The sequence below is a fragment of the Salmo salar genome, chromosome ssa26 (genome assembly GCF_905237065.1).
Source record: "Salmo salar chromosome ssa26, Ssal_v3.1, whole genome shotgun sequence".
Classification (NCBI taxonomy): domain Eukaryota; kingdom Metazoa; phylum Chordata; class Actinopteri; order Salmoniformes; family Salmonidae; genus Salmo; species Salmo salar.
The window spans coordinates 35,078,226-35,103,935 of NC_059467.1; the positions used below are offsets into that span (position 1 = coordinate 35,078,226).

A 25,710-nucleotide genomic window follows, 5' to 3' on the forward strand; every position below is an offset into this window, starting at 1 on the left:
CTGATGAAGGTGCATGTTTTTGGGTGGCTAGGACTAAATAAACCCACCAGGACTGAAGAACACTGGACAACTGTAGTTCATCAAACAACCTCTGAACACTCTTAAGTGCTTAATATATTTATTAAAGTCTCACATTTACATAGGTTCACAACTATTCAGAGCAAAATAGGGTTGCTGCCACACAGATGGCATCAGTTCTGATGGACTGTACATCACACAATTGCCCAATTCTAAATCAAGACCTTATAACCAAGTGGGAAGGTGTTATTTACCACATACAAAACCTACTTGAACGCCCCTCCAACTGGTAATTACTAGTGGGAAACTCATATATCATCCCTGAGCGCCAACTTCTCCCACATGTTGACCTCTGACGTCACCCACTAAGGAAATGACCTCGATAACAGCATTTTAGGCAGTTATATGCAGTAAAACATTATTTATAAAAAGCTATCTATTAATGTTTTTGAACACATATGTTTACAAGCATGATAGCTGTACTTTTAGTTTATGATTGACGCAGCTTGTTTGCCATTAGCCAATCAGCGTTTCTCAACGAGTTCAAAGCATGTGAATGCATCCAACTGTTATTTACGACTTCACAGCGGGTAATTACCACCTTCCCACTTGGTTATGAATGCAACATAAGCCCCAAGATAAAGTCCCTATGTACTTGTGTAGATTTGAAAGGTTTGGATGGGTGTAACCAACATCACAGAAACCCATAAGAGAAAGACTAAACTGTTACCATATTGCTAACACCTATCAAATCTTCTGAGATCTACACAGGTGCCTAGGGGTTGGGGTCTAGGGGTCAAAGTGGAATTGAGCAAATTATCTAGATTCTAGGCCCTTACTATCTGAGATTTCAAAACGTTATATCTGTATATAAAGTGTACAAAAAAGCCCAGCTTCTTTTAAAGAAACTGCATTGAATGAACAGTTTTTCAGTGTATAGTGTTGAGCAAATCAGACAATGCATTTCTAAAGACTGGTATGTTTCCATTCAAAAACACCAGTGATGTCATGGCTTCATTTAATGTGTAGGTAGTTCTAAACGGTTCCATAAAGAAACGTCAAAAACAACCACAATGGGAAAGTGTGTTGAAAATCTGACATTATCAAAGCTGGTTGGGATCAATTCAAGCCCCCCCATCTCAAGCCTAGATATCTTACACGTTTCATCTCATACATGGCATACTAACTGTACATACAGTATACTAGTAATTCCAGTGTTGGATATTTGAAATCCACCACAGAGCAGCCAAACTGATCTTTTTTGAAAAAGTTAACAATTTGACTATAAATACTTGTTCTGTAAAGAATGCTGGTTTTTATGACCTGGCTGACCTCGTCAGAGAGTTGTGAAGAAACAAAATGGCTTCCTAAATTACATCAGAAAGACATGGTGGTTAAAACAAACAAACAAAAAAGTATCCTATCTTTACCTTAATCCTTGATTGTCAAAAATAAAATGGTGTCAAAATGAAATAAGAGAAAATAGATTTTGGACTTGTTACAATCCATTTCCGTTAAGGTTTCCCAAACAAGTACTTATCACAAAGAGACACTAGCTACTTTATGAGAAAAAGTAAAAGTATCTTTACATTTAAACAGGATAACGTTCTCTCTCCTTTTCTCTCTCTCTGGGAAAGATGGGTAGAGAATACTTGGTTAATGTTAATTCTTAAACCTTTGCAACAATATGGGAACAAACTTTTTCCGATGTATGAAATCGCATAACCTACATCCTCATGATCAACACTGATGTAATTCAGATGACATAATTACATTTGAAGTTACAATAATGGTATTTGTAAAATGCCATAGCTTATTAAATTGAAATGATGGCAATTTCTGAAGTTCCATTTTGGACTGTTAGTTAGTTGTTGGCTGCATCCGCCTGCCTTGGCCAGCTCTCCTCCTCTATCCCAGAGTCATACTCCTCTTCAGACTCTTTAGCAGGTGCTCTGGAGACACACAAAAAAATATTAAATCCTGCTGCAAATAAATGAAAAGTCATGGTAAAATACTGTATTTTCAATTAAATTGCTGTGAAACCACACCATATAAGATTTGCATGGGTCGTCAGATCCTCAAAAGGTTCTACAGCTGCACCACCGAGAGCACCGGCCAGGTCACAATTGTAAATGAGAACTTGTTCTCAACTTGCCTACCTGGTTAAATAAAGGTGAAATAAATAAAAAATAAAATCCTAACTGGTTGCATCACTGCCTGGTATGGCAACTGCTCGGCCTCTGACCGTAAGGCACTACAAAGGGTAGTGCGTACGGCCCAGTACATCACTGGGGTCAAGCTTCCTGCCATCCAGGACCTCTATACCAGGTGTTGCCAGAGGAAGGCCCTAAAAATTGTCAAAGACTCCAGCCACGCTAGTCATTGACTGTTCTCTCTGCTACCGCACAGCAAGCGGTACCGGAGCGCCAAGTCTAGGTCCAAGAGGCTTCTAAACAGCCTCTACCTCCAAGCCATAAGAGTCCTGAACATCTAATAAAATGGCTACCCAGACTATTTGCATTGCCCCCAACCCCCCCCCCACCCCCCTCTTTTATGCCGCTGCTACTCTCTGTTATTATCTATGCATTGTCACTTTAATAACTCTACCTACATGTACATATTACCTCAATTACCTCGACTAACCGGTGCCCCTGCACATTGACTCTGTACCTGTAGCCCCTGTATATACAGTTGCAAGAAAAAGTATGTGAGCCCTTTGGAATTACCTGGATTTCTGCATAAATTAGTCATAAAATTCGATCTGATCTTCATCTTAACTCACAACAATAGAAAAACACAGTGTTAAACCAATAACACACAAATTATTGTATGTTTCTTGTCTATATTGAATACATCATTTAAACATTCACAGTGTAGGTTGGAAAAATTATGTGATCCCCTAGGCTAATGACTTCTCCAAAAGCTAATTGGAGTCAGGAGTCAGCTAACCTGGAGTCCAATCAATGAGACGAGATTGGAGATGTTGGTTAGAGCTGCCCTGCCCTATAAAAAAAACGCACAAAATTTGAGTTTGCTATTCACAAGGAGCATTGCCTGATGTGAACCATGCCTCGAACAAAAGAGATCTCAGAAGACATAAGATTAAGAATTGTTGACTTGCATAAAGCTGAAAAGGGTTACAAAAGTATCTCTAAAAGCCTTCATGTTCATCAGTCCATGATAAGACAAATTGTATATAAATGGAGAAAGTTCAGCACTGTTGCTACTCTCCCTAAGAGTGGCCGTCCTGCAAAGATGACTGCAAGAGCACCGTGCAGAATGCTCAATGAGGTTTAGAAGAATCCAAGTGTCAGCCAAAGACTTACAGAAATCTCTGGAACATGCTAACATCTCTGTTGATGAGTCTACGATACGTAAAACACTAAACAAGAAGGGTGTTCATGGGAGGACACCACGGAAGAAGCCACTGCAGTCCAAAAAAACATTGCTGCACGTCTGAAGTTTGTAAAAGTGCACCTGGATGTTCCAGAATATATTCAAAATATTCTGTGGACAGATTAAACTAAATTTGAGTTGTTTGGAAGGAACACACAATACTATGTGTGGAGAAAAAAAGGCACAGCACACCAACATCTCATCCCAACTGTAAAGTATGGTGGAGGAAGCATCATGGTTTGGGGCTGCTTTGCTGCCTCAGGGCCTGGACAGCTTGCTATCATTGACGGAAAAATGAATTCCCAAGTTTAATGAATACATTTAATGAATACATTGCCAATTGAAGCTCAACAGAAGTTGGGTGATGCAACAGGACACCGACACAAAACACAGAAGTAAATCAACAACAGAATGGCTTCAACAGAAGAAAATATGCTTTCTGGAGTGGCCCAATCAGAGTCCTGACCTCAACCCAATTTAAAATGCTGTGTCATGACCTCGAGAGGTTCACATCAGACATCCCAAGAATATTGCTGAAATGAAACAGTTTTGTAAAGATGAATGGTCCAAAATTCCTCCTGATCGTGTGCAGGTCTGATCCGCAAATACAGAAAACGTTTGGTTGAGTTTATTACTGCCAAAAGGAGGGTCAACCAGTTAAATCCAAGGGTTCACATACTTTTTCCACCCTACACTGTGAATGTTTACATGGTGTGTTCACTAAAGACATGAAAAAGTATAATTGTTTGTGTGTTATTAGTTTAAGCAGTTATTGTCTATTGTTGTGACTTAGATGAAGATCAGATCAAATTTTATGACCAATTTATGCAGAAATCCAGGTAATTCCAAAGGGTTCACATACCTTTTCTTGCCACTGTAGTCTGCCTATTGTTATTTTACTGCTGCTCTTTAATTACTTGTTCCTTTTATTTCTTATTCGTATTTTTTAAACTGCATTATTGGTTAGGGGCTTGTAAGTAAGCATTTCACTGTAAGGTCTACTACACCTGTTGTATTCGGCACATGTCACTAATATAATTTGATTTGATATAACATTTTGCAATACGCTATTCAAGTGGATGTGTCACACGTCCAAATGTATTATTATTGGGGCGGCAGGTAGCCTAGTGGTTAGAGAGTTGGACAAATCCCTGAGCTGACAAGGTACAAATCTGTCGTTCTGCCCCTGAACAGGCAGTTAACCCACTGTTCCTAGGCTGTCATTGAAAATAAGAATTTGTTCTTAACTGACTAGCCTAGTAAAGGTAAAATACAAATTATTGGAGAATTGTCATGGCTGTTTTGAAGGCCTTAAGCAGCAATCTGGTTTCTAGCAAAGAGAGTAAATACAGTAGCTAACAATTTGGCTAACTACTGCTCCTGCTGTCCTTTGCTAGCTACTTCTGCTTCATGCCTCCAAAAATGACTAGGTCTCCAGTAAGGTTTCCATTTTGCTGACTGTTACTTACGCCATACCCAAACCAGCTGCGCGCTTGCGCCATCGTGCACAAATTGATTTTGTCCCCCCACATCAAACGCGATCACGACACGCAGGTTGTAATATTAAAACAAACTCTGAACCAATTATATTAATTTGGGGACAGGTCGAAAAGCATTAAACATGTATGGCAATTTTGCTTGCTAGCTTGCAGTTGCTAGCTAATTTGTCATATTTAGCTAGCTTGCTGTTTTTAGCTAATTTGTCCTGGGATATAAATGTTGAGTTGTTATTTTACCTGAAATGCACAAGGTCCTCTACTCCGACAATTAATCCACACATAAAACGGTCAACCGAATCGTTTCTAGTCATCTCTCCTCCTTCCAGGCTTTTTCTTCTTTGGACTTTATATGGCGATTGGCATCTAACTTCCATAGTTACCATGACGACCGACCGAACTCAGTTCATCTTTCAATCAACCACGTGGGTTTAACCAATGAGGAGATGGCACGTAGGTATCTGCTTCTATAAACCAATGAGGATATGGGAGAGGCAGGACTTGCACCACGTTCAGCATCACAAATAGAACTGACTTCTATTTGAGCGCTTGGTAATGCAGACGCTCGTTGGCGCCCGCGAGCTGTGTGGATACAATAATTGAATAACGTGTGTTTAAATTTATTTTCAACCGAGTTGAGTCTCAGGTAATTATGAATACTTACTTTACATACACAGGCACTGATTTCCCTTGGACTACGTCTTTGTTCAGCTCAACAGCCATGATGTCTGAGTGTGGCACTTCAAACATGGGTTCAAGAAGCAATTTTTCCTTAAAAAGACAAGCGAACCCTCAATGGTTTAAGACGTACATTTCAAAATGCATGTAAAACAATTACATTTCATATTCTGAAATATACATTTAAAAATGTAAATCACAATACATACATTACATTACTGTACATTTCAAAATACATATTGAGGTACTTACCATAATGGACCTTAGCCCACGAGCACCGGTCTTCCTTTCCAAAGCCAACCTGGCGATGGCTCTCAAGGCATCTGGAGTTACATTCAGTTCACACTGGAATGAGGTAATACAAGTGTGAATGAAATCATCACAACTTTTTTGGAGGGCACACGCAAAGACATCAGAACCCACAGATGTATATACACAGACACTAGTGTGTGCACATCCAAACACAGATAAATACAGGAAAGTACGCACACCCCTCCTCCCCCCCACACCCCCTCCCCTCCTGAAACACCTTGTCCATGCTGAACAGGGTCTGGTACTGGGGGATGACGGCATTACTACTACTGCTGTTGCTACTGCTGCTACTACTATCACTGAAACTACTGCTACTTCTATCACTACTACTACTACTACTATCACTGCTACTTATATTAATACTACTATCACTACTACTACTGCTGCTGCTACTACTACTATTACTACTGCTACTATTACTACTGCTACTGCTACAACTGTTGCTACTACCACTACGACTGCTGCTACTACTACTTCTATTACTATTCCTGCTACTACTACTGCTACTACTACTACTGCTACTACTGCTGCTGCAACAACTGCTGGTACGACTGCTACTACTGCTGCTACTACTACTTCTGATCCTACTACTACTACTATTGCTGCTACTACTACTACTACTAGTATTACTACTGATACTGCTGCTACTACTTCTACTACTGCTGCTACTACTACTACAACTGCTGCTACTACTATCACTGCTACTACTGCTACTTATATCACTGTTACTACCACTACTACTATTACTATCACTACTGCTACTACTACTGCTACTGCTACAACTGCTGCTACTATTGCTACTACTGCTGCAACTGCTGCTACTACTGCTGCTACTACTACAACTGCTGCTACTACTGCTGGTACTAGTGCTGCTACTACTACTACTACCGATCCTACTACTATTGCTGCTACTACTACTACTACTGCTACTACAACTATTACTATTGCTGCTACTACTACTACTATTATTACTACTGATACTGCTGCTACTACTACTACTGCAACTGCTGCTACTACTATCACTGCTACTACTGCTACTTATATCACTATTACTACTACTACTACTACTATCACTACTGCTACTACTACTATTACTATCACTACTGCTACTACTACTGCTGCTACTACTACTACAACTGCTGCTACTACTGCTGATACTACTGCTACTACTACTACTGATTAGAGGTCGACTGATTAATCGGAAAGGCCGATTAATTAGGGCCGATTTCAAGTTTTTATAACAATCGGAAATAGGTATTTTTGGACACCGATTTGGCCGATTATTATTATTATTTTTTAGACCTTTATTTAACTAGGCAAGTCAGTTAAGAACACATTCTTATTTTCAATGACGGCCTAGGAACGGTGGGTTAACTGCCTTGTTCAGGGGCAGAACGACAGATTTTGACCTTGTCAGCTCAGGGACTCAATCTTGCAACCTTACGGTTAACTAGTCCAACGCTCTAACCACCTGCTTTACGTTGCACTCCACGAGGAGCCTGCCTGTTACGCGAATGCAGTAAGAAGCCAAGGTAAGTTGCTAGCTAGCATTAAACTTATCTTATAAAAAACAATCAATCAATCATAATCACTAGTTAACTACACATGGTTGATGATATTACTAGTTTATCTAGCCTGTCCTGCATTGCATATAATCGCTTAGGTACACGTTGCTCCAACCATAAACATCAATGCCTTTCTTAAAATCAATACACAAGTATATATTTTTAAACCTGCATATTTAGTTAATATTGCCTGCTAACATGAATTTCTTTTGACCATGAACTAGGGAAAATGTGTCACTTCTCTTGCAAACAGAGTCAGGGTATATGCAGCAGTTTGGGCCGCCTGGCTCGTTGCGAACTGTGAAGAATATTTCTTCCTAACAAAGACAGCCGACTTCGCCAAACAGGGGATGATATATGATTTAACAAAAGCGCATTTGCGAAAAAAGCACAATCGTTGCACGACTGTACCTAACCATAAACATCAATGCCTTTCTTAAAATCAATACACAGAAGTATATATTTTTAAACCTGCATAGTTAGCTAAAAGAAATCCAGGTTAGCAGGCAATATTAACCAGGTGAAATTGTGTCATTTTGCGTTCATTGCATGCAGTCAGGGTATATGCAACAGTTTGGGCCGCCTGGCTCGTTGCGAACTAATTTGCCAGAATTTTACGTAATTATGACATAACACTGAAGGTTGTGCAATGTAACAGGTATAACGTTTTGTTTTCGAGATGATAGTTTCCGGATTCGACAATATTAATGACCTAAAGCTCGTATTTCTGTGTGTTATTATGTTATAATTAAGTCTATGATTTGATAGAGCAGTCTGACTGAGCGATGGTAGGCAGCAGCAGGCTCGTAAGCATTCATTCAAAATAGCACTTTTGTGCGTTTTGCCAGCAGCCCTTCGCAATGCATTGCGCTGTTGTCACGTCCTGACCAGTAGAGGGAGTATTTGTTATTGTAGTTTGGTCAGGACGTGGCAGAGGGTATTTGTTTTATGTGGTTCGGGGGGTTATGTGTATGTAGAGGGGTGTTGTATTTATGTGTTCCGGGGTTTTGGTGTATGTTCTGGGTTTTTGTGTTCTAGGTTTCTAGTTTATATATTTCTTTGGTCTGTGTGGCTCTCGATCAGGAACAGCTGTTCATCGTTGTTCCTGATTGGGAGTCATATTTAAAGTGCTTGTTTTCACCTGTTTAGTTGTGGGTAGTTGTTTTTGCACTGCGTTTTGTTAGCCTGCAAAACTGTTCCTGTCGTGTTTCTGTATTTTCTTGTTTTTCATGTTCACATCTTTAATAAATAATATGTTGAGCACGCAACCCGTTGCGCCTTGGTCTCATCACTACGACAGCCGTGACAGCTGTTTATGACTTTAAGCCTGTCAACTCCCAAGATTAGGCTGGTGTAACCGATGTGAAATGGCTAGCTAGTTAGCCGGGTGCACGCTAATAGCGTTTCAAACGTCACTCGCTCTGAGACTTGGAGTAGTTGTTCCCCTTCCTCTACATGGGTAACGCTGCTTCGAGGTAGGAGCGAGGAGAGGGACGGAAGCTATACTGTTACACTGGCAATACTAAAGTGCCTATAAGAACATCCAATAGTCAAAGGTATATGAAATACAAATCGTATATAGAGAGAAAAAGTCCTATAATTCCTATAATAACTACAACCTAAAACATCTTACCTGGGAATATTGAAGACTCATGTTAAAAGGAACCACCAACTTTCATATGTTCTCATGTTCTGAGCAAGGAACTTAAACGTTAGCTTTTTTACATGGCACATATTGCACTTTTACTTTCTTCTCCAACACTTTGTTTTTGCATTATTTAAACCCAATTGAACAGTAGTAGTGGCTAAATTGATTTTATTGATGTATTATATTAAGTTAAAATAAGTGTTCATTCAGTATTGTTGTAATTGTCATTATTACAAATAAAATAAATTGGCCGATCAATCGGTATCGGCATTTTTTTGGCCCTCCAATAATCGGTATCGGTATTGAAAAATCATAATTGGTCGACCTCTACTACTGATCCTACTACTATTGCTGCTGCTACTACTACTACTATTACTACTGATACTGCTGCTGCTACTACTACTACTGCTACTGCTACCATTACTACATCTGCTGCTACTACTATGACAGCTACTACTGCTACTTATATCACTATTACTCCTACTACTACTACTATCACTACTACTACTACTACTGCTGCTACTACTACTACTGCTACTGCTGCTACTATTCCTGCTACTACAATTAATATTCCTGTTACTACTACTACTATTGCTACTTCTGCTACTACTACCGCTACTACTGCTGCTGCTACTACTGCTACTACTACTACTACTATTCCTGCTACTACTATTACTGCTACTACCACTGCTACTACTACTATTACTATTACTAGTCCTTCTACTACTACTACTGATACTACTACTGCTACTGCTTCTACGACTGCTACTACTGCTGCTACTACTGCTGCTTCTACTGCTGCTACTACTGCTGCTACTACTGCTGCTACTACTACAACTACTGCTGCTACTACTACAAATGCTGCTACTACTACTGCTGCTACTACTACAACTACTACTACTGCTGCTACTACTATCACTGCTACTACTGCTATTTATATCACTGTTACTACTACTATCACTACTACTATTACTACTATCACTACTGCTGCTGCTACTACTACTACTGTGACTACAACTTCTACTACTACTGCTGCTGCTACTACTACCGCTACTACTATTGCTACTGCTGCTACTACTACTATTGCTACTACTACTACTACTTCTACTACTACTACTGATACTCCTGCTGCTACTACTGCTACTACTGCTGCTCCTACTGCTGCAACTACTGCTGCTACTACTGCAACTACTGCTGCTACTACAACTACTACTACTACAACTGCTGCTGCTACTGCTGCTGCTACTGCTGCTGCTACTACTGCTACTACTGCAACTACAACTATTGCTGCTACTACTACTGCTACTACTACTGCTGCTGCTACTACAACTACTACAACTGCTACTACTACTACTGCTATTACTACTGCTACTACTACTATTACTACTACAACTGTTACTACTACTACTACTATTGCTACTATTACTACTACTACTATTGCTGCTGCTACTACAACTGCTGCTACTACCGCTACAGTACTACTGATGCTACTACTACTACTGCTACTATTACTACTACTGCTGCTACTTATATCAAAATTACTACTACTACTCCTACTATCACGGCTACTTATATTACTACTACTACCACTACTACCACTACTACTACTACTTCACTACTACTACTACTATTACTATCACTACTACTGCTACAGCTACCACTACTGCTGCTACTACTACTACCACTCAGTCCTTCCAGGATTTGGCAGAGATTTGTTGTGATATTTGCAGGCATAAATGCTTTATTTTGCTGCGGTAATTCTGACATTTTGCATGGCAATATGCGATGATGGAAAACGTTTGTTTGCGTCTGGATCGACTGAACCACATTATGCTGTAAATGTGGGGTGATCGTCAGTTTTACGCAATAATATTGCGATGACTGTTTAATGTACAGAATGGCAAAATCCTGAAGGGACCGATTATTACTACTACTACTACGACTATTACTACCACCACCACCACCACTAACCCCACTGCAACTTATACCACTATTATGTCACGTCCTGGCCAGTATAAGGCTTAATTGTTATTGTAGTTTGGTCAGGACGTGGCAGAGGGTATTTGTTTTATGTGGTTCGGGGTGGTGTTTTGGTAAAAGGGCGTTTGATTTAGTATTTACGGGTTTTTGGTTTATGATCTATGTTTATGTAATTCTATGTTTAGTCTAGGTAGTCTATTTCTATGTAGAGTTAATTGGGGTGGACTTCCAATTGAAGGCATCTGTGTGGTGTTGCCTTTGATTGGAAGTCCTATATTAGTTGGGTGTGTTTGTCTGTTTAATTGTGGGAGATTGTTCTGAGTTTAGCCTTGTGCCTTGCCAGACTGTTTTGTTGTTCGTGAGTTCGTCTTTGTTATTTTTGGTGTTCATTTTGGAATTTATTAAAAGTCAAGATGAGCATACATATACCTGCGGCATTTTGGTCCTCCTTAAACAACGACAAACGTGACATATTACTACCACCACCACTTGTAACACTAATACTTCTACTACCACTACTACTACTACTACTACTACTACCACCACTAATAATAACAATAATGAGTCTCCACCTTGTCCATGCTGAACAGGGCCTGGTACTGTGGTATGACAGCATTGCGTGGCTCCGTCAGGATCCTAACCAGGGTCTCCTCATCCAGGCTGTGCAGGGGAACCACCACAGGCAGGCGCCCCACGAACTCGGGGATCATCCCAAACTCGATGAGGTCCCGGGCCTCCACGTGCTTCAGGAGCCGGTCCTTCTCCTTGATCTCCAGCACGGCGTCCATCTTCGCTCCGCTGCTGTTGGCCAGGTCTGCGGAGGTAGCCGCCCGACGCCCCTGTCCCATATTGGACGGCGTGCCGAAGCCCAGATACTGCAGAGAGGAGGAGGGATTCAGTTAAAGAGGGACAGTTCTGCTACTATATGCTGATGTTGGCTGATTTTGTACTTATGTTGCATTGTCTATTTATTTATTTTCCTACATAATAACAAAAAATATATACAGTGCATTCGGAAAGTGTTCAGACCCCTTGACATTTTCCACATTTTGTTACGTTACAGCCTTTTTATAAAATGTATTAAATTTTAAAAAATCCTCAGCAATCATAACACAATACCCCATAATGAGAAAGTGAAAACAGGTTGTTAGAAATTTTAGCAAATGTATTAAAAATAAAAAACAGAAATACCTTATTTTTATAAGTATTCAGACCCTTTGCTATTAGACTCGAAGTTGAGCTCAGGTGCATCCTGTTTCCATTGATCATCCTTGAGCTGTTTCTACAACTTGATTGGAGTCCACCTGTGATATATTTAATTGATTGGACATGATTTGGAAAGGCACACACCTGTCTAAATAAGGTCCCACAGTTGACAGTGCATGTCAGAGCAAAAACCAGGCCACGAGGTCGAAGGAATTGTCCATAAAGCTCCGAGACAGGATTGTGTCGAGGCACAGATCTGAGGAAGGGTACCAAAACATTTCTTCAGCTTTGATGGTCCCCAAGAACACAGTGGCCTCCATCATTCTTAAATGGAAGAAGTTTGGAACCACTAAGGCTCTTCCTAGAACTGGCCGCCCAGCCAAACTGAACAATCGGGGGAAAAGGGCCTTGGTCAGGGAGGTGACCAAGAACCTGATGGTCACTCTGACAGAGCTCTAGAGTTTCTCTGTGGAGATGGGAGAACCTTCCAGAAGAACAACCATCTCTGCAGCACTCCACCAATCAGGCCTTTATGGTAGAGTGGCCAGACCGAAGCCACTCCTCAGTAAAAGGCATAAGACAGCTCGCTTTGAGTTTGTCAAAAGACACCTAAAGACTCTCAGACCATGAGAAACAAGATTCTGTGCTCTGATGAAACCAAGATTGAACTCTTTGGCCTGAATGCCAAGCGTCACGTCTGGTGGAAACCTGGCACCATCCCTACGGTGAAGCATGGTGTTGGCAGCATCATGCTGTGTGGATATTTTTCAGGGACTGGGAGACTAGTCAGGATCGAGGCAAAGATGAACAGAGCAAAGTATAGAGAGGTCCTTGATAAAAACCTGCTCCAGAGCGCTCAGGATCTCAAACTGGGGCGAAGGTTCACCTTCCAACAGGACAACAACCCTAAGCACACAGCCAAGACAACGCTGGAGTGGCTTCGGGGCATGTCTCTGAGTGTTCCTGAGTGGAACCCGATCAAACATCTCTGGAGAAACCTGAAAATAGCTATGTAGCAACGCTCCCCATCTAATCTGACAGAGGTTGAGAGGATCTGCAGAGAAGAATGGGAGAAACTCCCCAAATACAGGTGTGCCAAGCTTGTAGTGTCATACCCAAGAAGTCTCGATGCTGAACTCGCTGTCAAAGGTGCTTCAACAAAGTACTGAGTAAAGGGTCTGAATACTTATGTAAATGTGATATTTCAGTTTTTAATTTGTAATATTTGCAAATATTTCTAAAAAACTATTTTTGCTTTGTCTTTATGGGGTATTGTGTGTAGATTGATAAGGGAAAAAAACAATTTAATCAATTTTAGAATAAGGCTGCAACGAAACAAAATGTGGAAAAAGTCAAGGGGTCTGAATACTTTCTGAAGGCACCGTATATACATACACACAGGTGAATCTGCTACGAATATCCAAATCCCCTTGACCACCCCTTGAACCTTCTGTCACGACTTCCGCCGAAGTCGGTTCCTCTCCTGGTTCGGGCGGCGCTCGGCGGTCGACGTCGCAGGTCTTCTAGCTATCGCCGATCCACTTTTCATTTTCCATTGGTTTTGTCTTTGTTTCCCACACACCTGGTTTTCATTTCCCAATTACTGGTCATGTATTTAACCCTCTGTTTCCCCCATGTCTTTGTGTGTGATTGTTTATTGTTCAGGTCGGTACGTTTCCGGTTGTTTTTTTCCGGGTGCTGTTTTCACCCGTGTTTTGTGGCAACCGTTATTGTTTGCACATTGGTATGTTTACTTTGTGCTATTTATTCAGTAAAGTGCGTTGTTCACTCATCTCTCCTCTCCTGCGCCTGACTTCATGCACCAGCTACACCCACCACCTGACACCTTCCCACCCACATTTGCAGTCTTATCTGACCCAAGGCCGAATCCTAACTTGAGATAGGCCTATGCACAAATAACTTGGATTTTCACGCAAATCGTGTTAAAGTAAATTTTTACACACACCAATTTCAAGTTAGTATTTGGTCCACAGTGACTGGACTGTATCAGGTTGAGAGCGTTGTAAACACAACTAAAGTTCTTCTCATTTACCTTGTAATGTCATGACGATACAGTGCCTTCAGAAAGTATTCACACCCCTTTACTTTTTCCACATTTCATTGTGTTACTGCCTGAATTTAAATGGATTAAATATACTATTTGGGGTCACTGGCCTAAACACAATACCCCATAATGTCAAAGAAGAATTATGTTTTTAGAAATGTTTACAAATTAATAAAAATGGTAAAGCTGAAATGTCTTGAGTCAATAAGTATTCATCCACTTTGTTATAGCAAGCCTTAATAAGTTCAGGAGTAAAAATTTGCTTAACAAGTCACAATCATTTTCATGGACTCACTGGGTGCAATAATAGTGTTTTGAATGACTACCTCATCTCTGTAACCCACACATACAATTAACTGTAAGGTCCCAAGAAGTGAATTTTAAACACAGATTCAACCACAAAGACCAGGTTTACAAATGCCTTGCAAAGAAGGGCACCTATTGATAGATGGGTGAAAAAAAGCAGACATTGAATAGCCCTTTGAGCATGATGAAGTTATTAATTACACGTTGGATGGTGAATCAATACACCCAGTCCATACAAAGATACAGGCGTCCTTCCTAACTCAGTTGCCATAGAGGAAGGAAACCGCACAGGGATTTCACCATGAGGCCAATGGTGACTTTAAAACAGTTAGAGTTTAATGATTGTGATAGGAGAAAACTGAGGATGGATCAACATTCATTATAGTGACTCCACAACACTAACCTAATTGCTTGTAATCGTTAAGGACTGGGGAGTTTTTTGGGATAAAAAATGTACGGAATGGAGCTAAGCACATGCAAAATCTTAGAGGAAAACCTTGTTCAGTCTGCTTTCCACCAGACACTCAGATTAATTCACCTTTCAGCAGGACAATAACCTAACACACATGGCTAAATCTAGAGTTGCTTACCAAGAAGAATGTTCTTGAGTGGCCGAGTTGTAGTTTTGACTTAAATGTACTTAAAAAATGAGAAAGCAAAGAACTGAAAATAGTTTCTAGCAATGATCAACAACCAATTTGACAAAGCTTGAAGAATTTTGAAAATAATAATGAGCAAATGTTGCATAATCCAAGTGTGGGAGGTGCTTCTACAAAGTATTGACTCGGGTGTGAATACTTATGTAAATGAGATATTTCTGTAATTCATTTTCAATCAAATTTGCTAACATTTCTAATAAACACGTTTTCCCTTTGTCATTATGGAGCACTGTGTGCAGATGGGTGAGAGAGAAAAAAACTATAATATATATATATATATATATATATATATATATATATTAATCCATTTTGAATTCAGGCTGTAACAACAAAATGTGGAATAAATCAAGGGGTATGAATACTTTCTGAAGGCACTTGATCAAAGAGCTTCAGAGTCCAGGATACATTGATTCAGTGCAATATCACTTACTTACAGAAAAAGTAGTTCTGTAAGAAAATCAATTGAAGTAAAATTCGGAATTAAAATGTTGACATTGAAATGTTTACCTTTTCACACTTCCTCATGCTGATGATCCGGTCTAGGCCGTTGAAGGCACCGGAGGCCACAAACAGGATGTTGGTGGTGTCCACCTGGACCGTCTCACCTCTCAGTTTCCTGGAGTTCTTCTCGGGGACGTTGATGATAGTACCCTCCAGGAGTTTGAGTAGACCCTACCAAACAGAAGACATTATAAGACACACACAATGTACAATACCCCAGTGTTTCCTAAACCTCTTCTCAACCTCTTCCAAACATATAAATGTTTTTGCACCAGGAGAAATTCTCTCATTACCTCTCCTCATCCTCGAACATCTTTGCCCTAGTCATTTCTGGGCGATCAAACATGCGTCTAGAGCAAATATTGCGAAGAGAGGCAACAGCCAAGATGGTGGAAGGGTAATGAGGGAATTTATCACATGGTGCTAAACATGTTTTATTTATTTTTTACTTTTGATTTAACTCAGAGCATTTTTTGATTGTCTGAGTTTCAAGGGCAATTAGCCACTGAAGGTTATAAGACACAGGAGCTTTCCAAATAGACAATTAAGGAAGTATCGCCAAGTAAAGTTTGGATGGGAAACCACTGTAACAGGTATGTATAATCCCATGTTGGAATCCTTATGGGAGATCAACAAGTCACCAAGTGTGTTTTTTACAGACAATGTGGTGAAGGGTCAAGGAAATCTGTTATAAAGCCAGAATCTACAGGTTTTATAACCGACAGGGCAAACAGTGTTCATGGCAGGACTGTACCGCCTGACAGTGACAGATCTACATATCTATAAATAATCGAACCACTATAATATCTATCTATACACAGTATACACTGACCTGCTGTACTCCCTCACCCCCCACGTCTCGTAACTGGTGGATTCCGGGCACACTGCCAATCTTATCCACCTCATCCAGGAACACGATGCCTGCGAGGGCCAATCAGTGAAGAGACCGAGAACCAATCACCATTCAGAGCGAGTTAGCATACAGTATATCAACATTTTTACCACACAAGAATATTTGGCTTCACCTTGGTTCATCACACATGCGATATATATGTTGCACAGCAGTCATGAAAAATGTGGGCCTACATTGTCCCTATTTTCTATCTTTAAAGGTACAATAGGAAGAAATCACTGCGCCATTTCCTGGTTACTAAAATTCTAATGGTTCGCTTAATTTCAGTGTATGCGACAAAATAAGTCCTGAATAGTGTAGAGCATCATTGTACCATCTAAACCACTAAGAAATATATGTTCAATAACTAAAAATATATTTTTTTCAGATGTTTGAAGATGCTATACAAAACTCAAAGTAAAATGAGCAAAAACGGGAAGCACAGAAAAATAGCACACATAGAACGGATCTACCGCTTCTCAGACATACTTTCAATGAGAATGACAGATCTATAACATTTCTATGTGCATTTGGTCGGTGATCAAAAAAGCTGCCTACTGTGCCTTTAATTCAGTTATTTACTTTCAAAAACATCCACTCTTAGGGCATTTAGAGAAGTTGATCTGCTACAAGTATAGTAACTGATAAGCTAGTCGGACAGATGGCACGTTTCATAAACTTTTCTTTATCCAGTGAAATCATTCACCATCAAAACTCTACCAACTCTTAGGACAAGGACTGAAGTTGATGTGCTTAAAGTACAGTACTTGATAAGATAGTCATACTGTTGTCACATTTCACACAGAACCACAGACATTCACATACACAAGCAAGTAAGTAACACATTATAGCATATACCTTGTTGTGCTTTCTCAACAGAGTTGTTGGCATCTTGGAGGAGCTTGGCCACCACAGACTCAATGTCTTCGCCCACATAGCCTGCCTGGGTTAGCGTGGTGCAGTCACAGATGGCGAAGGGCACATCCAGGCACCTTGCCAGTGTCTGGGCCAAGAGGGTTTTACCTGCAATATGGATGTCAATCAATTTCAGGCAATAGGAAATACCAATGCATCCATTTTACAACATTTGTTTAAAGGAATACTACACAAAAAAACCTTTGTGTTAAAGGGATACTTCAGGATATTGGCCCTTTATCTACCTCCCCAGAGTCAGATGAACTAATGGATACCATTTTTATGTATCTGCGTGCAGTTTGAAGGAAGTTGCTAACTAGCACAATCACAACAAACTGTGCATGTCAGCAGTCAGCTATTCAAGAGCCCTTTCAGTACAGAGCAAAAACTGTCATGATGATGACTTTGAGTGTACTATTGCTTTAACGCAATTTGTGTTTCCTGTAATATAGATGTCAAAGCCAAGAATCCTATTACAATTTATTTTGTATGTGTTTTGTTTGATCCTTCTTGGGAACTCGTAAAAGACTACGTACGACTACGCAACAGATGGCATTCATGGTTGTAAAAGTAGATGTTAGCTTATAGCAATTGACTTTAGAGTTATGTCAGAAAGCGTGACAGTAATGCCATCTGTAATGCCATAACTGTGTCACCTTATGCAGAGCAGTGCAGGGTGAATTCAGGCCCTAGGCACAACTCTTACTGTCAGTGTCATAACTGTGTAAAATCAGTTTCCATCCACCCGTATGAGCATTTATGACAACTGCTACTGTATGTCATTACTACCCTACGCAGGCCTAATGACAGTGTAGGGCCAATTGAAGAGCTGACTCAATGACAAACTGTTTAATCACAGAGGGACACAGGAGTCTCTGCTCAAAGTAGCACACTATAGTAGAAAAAGACTTCCCTTAAAAATTGGCACCTGCTCCAATTCTTTCAAAGCTCACCCGATCCGGTGGGTCCCAGCAGCACGATGTTGCTCTTCTCCAGTTTGATGTTGGCGTGGTGAGAGTCGAGCACCTCGCCCCCCCTCTTCTCCTGGGCAGGCTGCTGACTCTGCTGCTGCACTGACGCACCCAGCGCGTTGCCATGGGTATTGATCCCAGCGATCTGCAGCAACTCTAAAAGAACAGACAGAGAGGAGGTAAAGAAAGGGAGGGAATGGAGAGGCAAGGGGGGAGAGAGAGAGAGGTCAGCTAGGAATGTAGTGCACTATATAGGGAATAAGGGTGTTGTGTGAATAAATATTGGACTAAGGCACAGTGTATTGTTACTGTGTGGAGAGATATATATACCATGTGCATGTGCATGATTAACAACAAGGTTACTAGGCCACTATCTGTCTGTCTGTATTTCTGTCTGATTGTCTTTGTCTGTCTGTTTTTGACCACCATATCCTGTCTGTCTGTCTGTCTGTCTGTCTGTCTGTCTGTCTGTCTGTCTGTCTGACTTACTGTAGATGTCTAAGAGAGGGCCACGGGGCCCTCCCTGTGGCTCAGTTGGTAGAGCATGGTGCTTGCAACGCCAGCATGGTGTGTGCAATGCCAGGGTTGTGGGATCGATTCCCACGGGGGGGCCAGTAAAAAAAAAAAAAAAGAAGAAATGTATGAAATGTATGTACTCACTACTGTAAGTCGCTCTGGATAAGAGCGTCTGCTAAATGACTAAAATGGAACATGGGAAAGAGACTATTAACGAGCTAGAGACCATTTTGGTGAGAGAAGTGCTGAAAGCCCCTGGCTGCATGTAACTAATATTCTGTACGAGTTACTGTACCACTTACTTGTCAATCTTCTTGTCTTCTCTAGCTCCACAGAACGACAGTGAAAGTTGCCATCTGACATGGTCACTAGTAGTGTTATCTGACATTGTCATTAATAGGGAGGCAGGTAGCCTAGTGGTTAGAGCGTTGGACTAGTAACCTAAAGGTTGCAAGATCAAATCCCTGAGCTGACAAGGTAAAAATCTGTTCTTCTGGCCCTGAACAAGGCAGTTAACCCACTGTTCCTAGGCCATCATTGAAAATACAAATTTGTTCTTAACTGACTTGCCTAGTTAAATACAGGTATAGAAACTGTCCAGTGAAAAGCTCCCTTTTAAAAGTTCATATTCTGTTAACTCATACCCAAATAATGTTGTTGACTCATCATGTCACGATCGCTATTTTCGAACTCCTGATCATAAATAAACCAAGGCGCAGCGTGCATGGAATTCCACATCTTTTTAATGAAAATGAAACTCACCAAAACAACAAACAGGAGGAAAACGTGACGTTCTGGGGCTGCTCAAAGGCAGCTACACAAAAACAAGATCCCACAACTCAAGGAGGGAAAAAGGGCTGCCTAAGTATGGTTCCCAATCAGAGACAATGATGGACGGCTGCCTCTGATTGGAAACCACATTCAGCCAAAACAAAGAAATAGAAAAACTTGATTGCCCACCCCACATCACACCCTGACCTAAACAAACTAGAGGAAAAGTAACGTCTCTAAGTTCAGGGCGTGACAGTACCCCCCCCAAAGGTGCGGACTCCCGGCCGCAAACCTGAACCTATAGGGGAGGGTCCGGGTGGGCATCTATTCTTGGCGGCGGCTCTGGTTCGGGGCGTAGCCCCCACTCCGCCCGCTGATCCCCCCGCTTCTGTGTCACTGGAGGAACCAGACCGTGGATCATCGCCAGAGGCTCTGAACTGCCGACCGCTGCTGAAGACTCCGGACTGCCGGCCGCCGCCGAAGACTACAGACCTTCGCCGGAGGCTCCGGACTGGGAACCGTCGCCGGAGGCTCCGGACTGGGAACCGTCGCCGGAGGCTCCGGACTGGGAATCGTCGCCGGAGGCTCCGGACTGGGAATCGTCGCCGGAGGCTCCGGACTGGGAACCGTCGCCGGAGGCTCCGGACCGGGGGACTTCGCTGTAGGCTCCGTGCCATGGATCATCACTACAGGTTCCGCGCCATGGATCATCACTGGAGGCTTCTTGCCATGGATCATCACTGGAGGCTCCGGGCCATGGATCATCACTGGAGGCTTCGTGCCATGGATTATCACTGGAGGCTCCGGACCATGCATCATCACTGGAGGCTTCGTGCCATGGATTATCACTGGAGGCTCCGGACCATGGATTATCACTGAAGGCTTCGTGCCATGGATCATCACTACAGGCTCCAGGCCATGGATCATCACTGGAGGCTTCGTGCCATGGATCATCACTGGAGGCTTCGGACCATAGATCATCACTGGAGGCTTCTTACGTGGAGCTGGAACAGGTCTCACCGGACTGGGGAGACGCACTGGAGACTGGGTGCGTAGAACTGGCGCAGGATATACTGGGCCGTGGAGGCGCACTGGAGGTCTGGAGCGTACGGCTGGCACAACCCGTCTTTGCTGGATGCTCAACCTAGCTCGACAACTGCAGGGCGCGAGCACAGATCGCACCGGCCTGTGAATGCGCACTGGCGACACAGTGCGCATCACCGCATAACACGGTGCTTGCCTCGTCACTCACTCCCCACGGTAAGCACAGGGAGTTGGCTCAGGTCTCCACCCTGACTCTGCCAAACTCCCCGTGTGCCCCCACAATTTTTTGGGGGGCTGCCTCTGGTGCTTCCGTCGAAGTTGGTTCTCCCCGGTCCAGCTCGTCTTCCCAGTAAGCGCACGCTACTTGGCTTTCTTGTGGTGGGATCTTCTGTCACGATCGCTATCTTCGAACTCCCGATCATAAATAAACCAAGGCGCAGCGTGCATGGAATTCCACATCTTTTTAATGAAAATGAAACTCACCAAAACAACAAACAGGAGGAAAACGTGACGTTCTGGGGCTGCTCAAAGGCAAATACACAAAAACAAGATCCCACAACTCAAGGAGAGAAAAAGGGCTGCCTAAGTATGGTTCCCAATCAGAGACAACGATGGACAGCTGCCTCTGATTGGAAACCACACTCAGCCAAAACAAAGAAATAGAAAAACTAGATTTCCCACCCCACATCACACCCTGACCTAACCAAACTAGAGGAAAATAAACATCTCTAAGGTCAGGGCGTGACACATCATATACTCGTATTTGTGGCCAAAGCATAAATTGGAGAAAAAACACTTAAAAACACCTCAAACCTTTATCTCAAACAAACCATTTAAAAAATGCTGCTATTTCCTTATAGAGGAGGATTTCATCAAGCTGGCCAATCAGCAGTCTAACCACATGAACATTTTTTTATGACCGGTATACGCCATTCTGTTGTTTGGGTATGCCCACACCCCAAAAATACCTTTTAACATACTTAATTACCATTTTTGGGAAGGAAAACTATTTCACTTATATTGTAATTAATTATTGGTCATATTTTATAGAAATCTGGAAACCCTGGGTCGTTACTTTCAATCCATGGATGAGGAAGGACTGCAAGAGATGGCGTTTTATTTTTGCCTTTAAAAGTCATTGTACACAAGCCAAACCATTGCAGAGGAGCCTGCAAGAGAACACTTTATCCTACCATTCATTCCATTCAGCTGTGATTCTGTTTTACATTACACATGGGCTATTGCATTTTGTTAACCTGAGTGAATGGCATGCTGTTACATTTCAAGGTACACAGTAGAAAAAAACTGCCACTGCACTTAGGATGCATCTTGATAGTATAAAGTCGCTTCCTCTCATCTCCTCTTCTTCTTCTGCACTGATTTGAAGACACAGGATAGCTACTCAATAGTTCCTTTCACCTGTCAAGTTCATTCACATAGGTGCAGATGGAGGAAATAAGATGCGAGGAAGGGAGAAGGCCATTTCAGACAAATGAAATACAGAGTCAAACTGGAGATCGACAGCTCAGGGATTGGGACGGTACCAACCTCGTGGAGTAAGGGAGGCCTGCTTCTCCACCTCCGCCTGTGGCTTGGTGCCCGCTCCCGGAAGGTTATTGTAGATGCGCTTGTAGTGGTTGTAAACAGCCACCGCCAGCACTTTCTTTGCATAGGACTGTCCAACAACGTACTTATCCAGGTAGGCATAGATCTGAAAGACAATTTGGTAACACTTTACATAAAGCATGATGCAGTTATAATGCATCAAGACTTGTATGACCCCCTTATAATGTCTAATAATCATCCTGATTACCATATACTTTTTAAAAGTCTGTATGTTTATTGGATAGAGAGAGATACAGGTGAAAGATAGAGGCGTGTGCTGAAATAGCAGTGGGCCAGATTAGAACCCATGCTGCAGCGGTATGTGTGCACCTGAGGCAGCGGCTTAGACCACCAGACCATCCTACTTTTCTTCTTGTCCCACTTGTTAACACTTTACTTAAAGCCTGCAGGTATAATGCATTGTAAGACTTGTCCACTGTACCTTTTTAGGAGGAGGGGGAGGTTTCTGCTGGAAGGCCAGTTTGACGGCCTCGTTGGCTGCTTCCTGCTCCTTATTGAGACTCTTGCTGGAGTCGGTCTCTGACAGCACCACAAAGAAGTGATGACATTTCTCACATTTCACAAAGCGGGTTGAAGCTAGGGAGAGGGAGGGGGGAAGGATGTTATGGCACCAACTAAGCCGGATCATGATATTGCTAGTGGGGGCATAAGCACACAAACTAGACCTGTGTTACACTTAGCTGCTCTGTGACTGTGACCCATTTGTTACATAAGGACTTTATTTGTTAGTAACACGCAATATGTCTGACAGCTGTTGCCCAGAAGTCTGGCATTCCCTATAGATGTGTGAGCTGCACTGAGCCAGTAGATACTAGGTAAAGGAGATCAGATGAAAGCTAGGGTAACACCATATTCTCTTAAATGCTGTCCCTTCCACAAGATGTGCATGTCACTCAGACTGGTACTGGTACTTGTACATGTTATAAACCATATGTTCAATTAATTAAAATAAATTAAAAGAAAGTAAGTGTCAGGGTCACTGCACAGTTTGCTAGCCTGGGTTCCCAATCTGTTTGTGCTGTCTTGCCTACTCGTATGGTCAATTGGCATATCTTCGGCATAACAACGACCATATAGGAGTTGGCCATACAGCACAAACAGATCTGGGACCTGGCTAATAGTTTGCTGCTTATTTCAAAGCACTTTTCAAAGCACTCAATTTCACATAATTGAGATTTGCTCCTGTGCCAAGCTTGACCGTACACAATTCCTCTCCTCTCTTTTCAATTCCTCTATTTTCAAATATGCAAAGAAAAGTAAAACACTTACACACAAAGGTTTCTACATGTGTGCAGGCATCTCCACACTTGGGACAGCGTAGCTGGCTGCCTCCTTTTCCGGAGCCACCGGAACCTCCTCTTTTCCCACTTCCTGCATCACCAACTGATTTCTGTCAAGAGTGGAAGAGCAGAGGACGTAGATTAGGTACTGTAGCTCCTGCTGGGACTAGATCATTCACCATGAAGGAAGTCATGAAGATATTATAACATTCAATCAACTTTACTTATAGCCAACAGGTATTTAAAAAAATATTTTACCTTTATTTATGTCTTATTAATAGTAACAACATGTTAATAAGGCCTGATTTTGACATACCTTTCCTCCATCACCGGAGCCATCTTTGACATCTTTTGATGAAAAACATACAGATGATTCGGAGAAGGATCTCACAGGATCTCTTCTGGTTAATCGAACTTCAGGTGTTCCTGGTCTGCTAATAGAAAATAACTGGACTCTGGTGGAAGAGATACCTGTGAACGTACAAGCAGATTCAATCAGCTGACATACTGTTAATGTACATTTTATAAATCAGCAAAGCAAACGTTGAGCATATTATTAATCAATAGATAAAATACCTATATTTCCTCATACGTGTCAAATATGAATCCATAAGGGGGCATGTCCCTGAAAGCTACCCCAAACATACATTTATTCATAACATGAAAATGTTGACAAAATCTTTGGAAAAATAACTAACTGTAATGCATGCGCCACCACTGTATGGTACTTTCTTGCGTAACAACACTGTAAGTCAAGTTCACATCAGCTTAGCTAGCTTTAGCTACAAGGCTAACAGGTAGATGTTGCAGGTTCCAACTTTGCAAAACAACCATGTTACCCCATTTCACATTAGTTTGCTTTTCTCAACACCTCATATTCATTATTTGTGCTGTATTTGAACATTATATGATTGTGCAACTTGCAAGCTGGCTGGCTAGAAGACTAACGTTAGCTAGCTAGCCAGCAAGTTAGCTAGCTAGCAAAATATGCTTACCTTTTTGAGAAGTTATGAACAATCTCGCCGCTGATCTGCATGTGCATGACATTCTTTTATTTAAGTCGACAGAAAAGATAGAAATAGGAATGTGGGGAATATCACAGAGTATTAAAAAAACTAGCTAAAGTATATGTTAATTGACAGGCTAGCTAGCTAGCTTAGCTGGCTAACGAACCAGCAGTAGCGTTGGTAAATAGAGCACACTGTTTAGTTTAGCCAGCATTAACGTATCCAGTCTGTGTGTCTGGTCCAAACCTGTAGAAAAGGAGTTGAAAATAGGATGTAATTATAATGCAGAACAATATCCATAATATGCATGTGTTATTATACCTGGAGACTACATCTAGCTAGAGAGCGGAGACTAGTGTGGCAGAACAAGTATCAAGTAACTTAACGTTCTAGCTAGCTTGCCAATAAAGTAGTCTAAACATATACTTACGATTATGCTGGCTTGAAAGCCAAACAAATACAGTCATCGATGAAATGTAAATCAAATGACACTGTCACGCTGTCAATACCACAGAGGGTGCGAGTTACACAACCCTCATGTATTTTCTTATGTGACAGTGTATTCTTGAGTGATGTAACCAATGATTGGTGTTATGATGGGCCATTCAGAAGAGAGCAGAAAAAAACGTATTCCCTTTGTACAGTAGATTGTAGATCTAGAACAACCAGAATAAGATTCGAACAGAGCAGTATTAAATATGACTCTGGATTGGAGTAATATGGGCAACCAATAATTATACTTCAAGACAGGATGAACAAAATACACTTCCCCGTACAGCTATTATTATTGGCTTGAGCTCAAGGGTGATTCCACGCCAGGACAAACAAAACATATTTAGGGTATCTCAGATTGTTCTG

The 25,710-nt window shown here is 41.6% G+C and overlaps 1 protein-coding gene across 1 annotated transcript; it reads right to left on the reverse strand.

Moving 5' to 3' along the window:
* Positions 1-101: 101 nt before the first annotated feature.
* On the reverse strand, positions 102-25,591 carry LOC106594519 (ATP-dependent Clp protease ATP-binding subunit clpX-like, mitochondrial). The gene is made up of 14 exons (XM_045708231.1): positions 25,283-25,591; positions 24,841-25,098; positions 24,162-24,316; positions 23,835-23,955; positions 22,987-23,141; positions 22,488-22,650; positions 18,591-18,764; positions 17,581-17,745; positions 16,663-16,751; positions 15,837-16,001; positions 11,666-11,968; positions 5,841-5,933; positions 5,575-5,681; positions 102-1,970 (listed from the first exon to the last, which is right to left on the reverse strand). The coding sequence occupies exons 2-14, from the start codon at positions 24,890-24,892 to the stop codon at positions 1,883-1,885; spliced, it is 1,830 nt and encodes a 609-aa protein (XP_045564187.1). The 5' UTR covers positions 24,893-25,098; positions 25,283-25,591; the 3' UTR covers positions 102-1,882.
* Between the last annotated feature and the right edge of the window lie 119 nt (positions 25,592-25,710).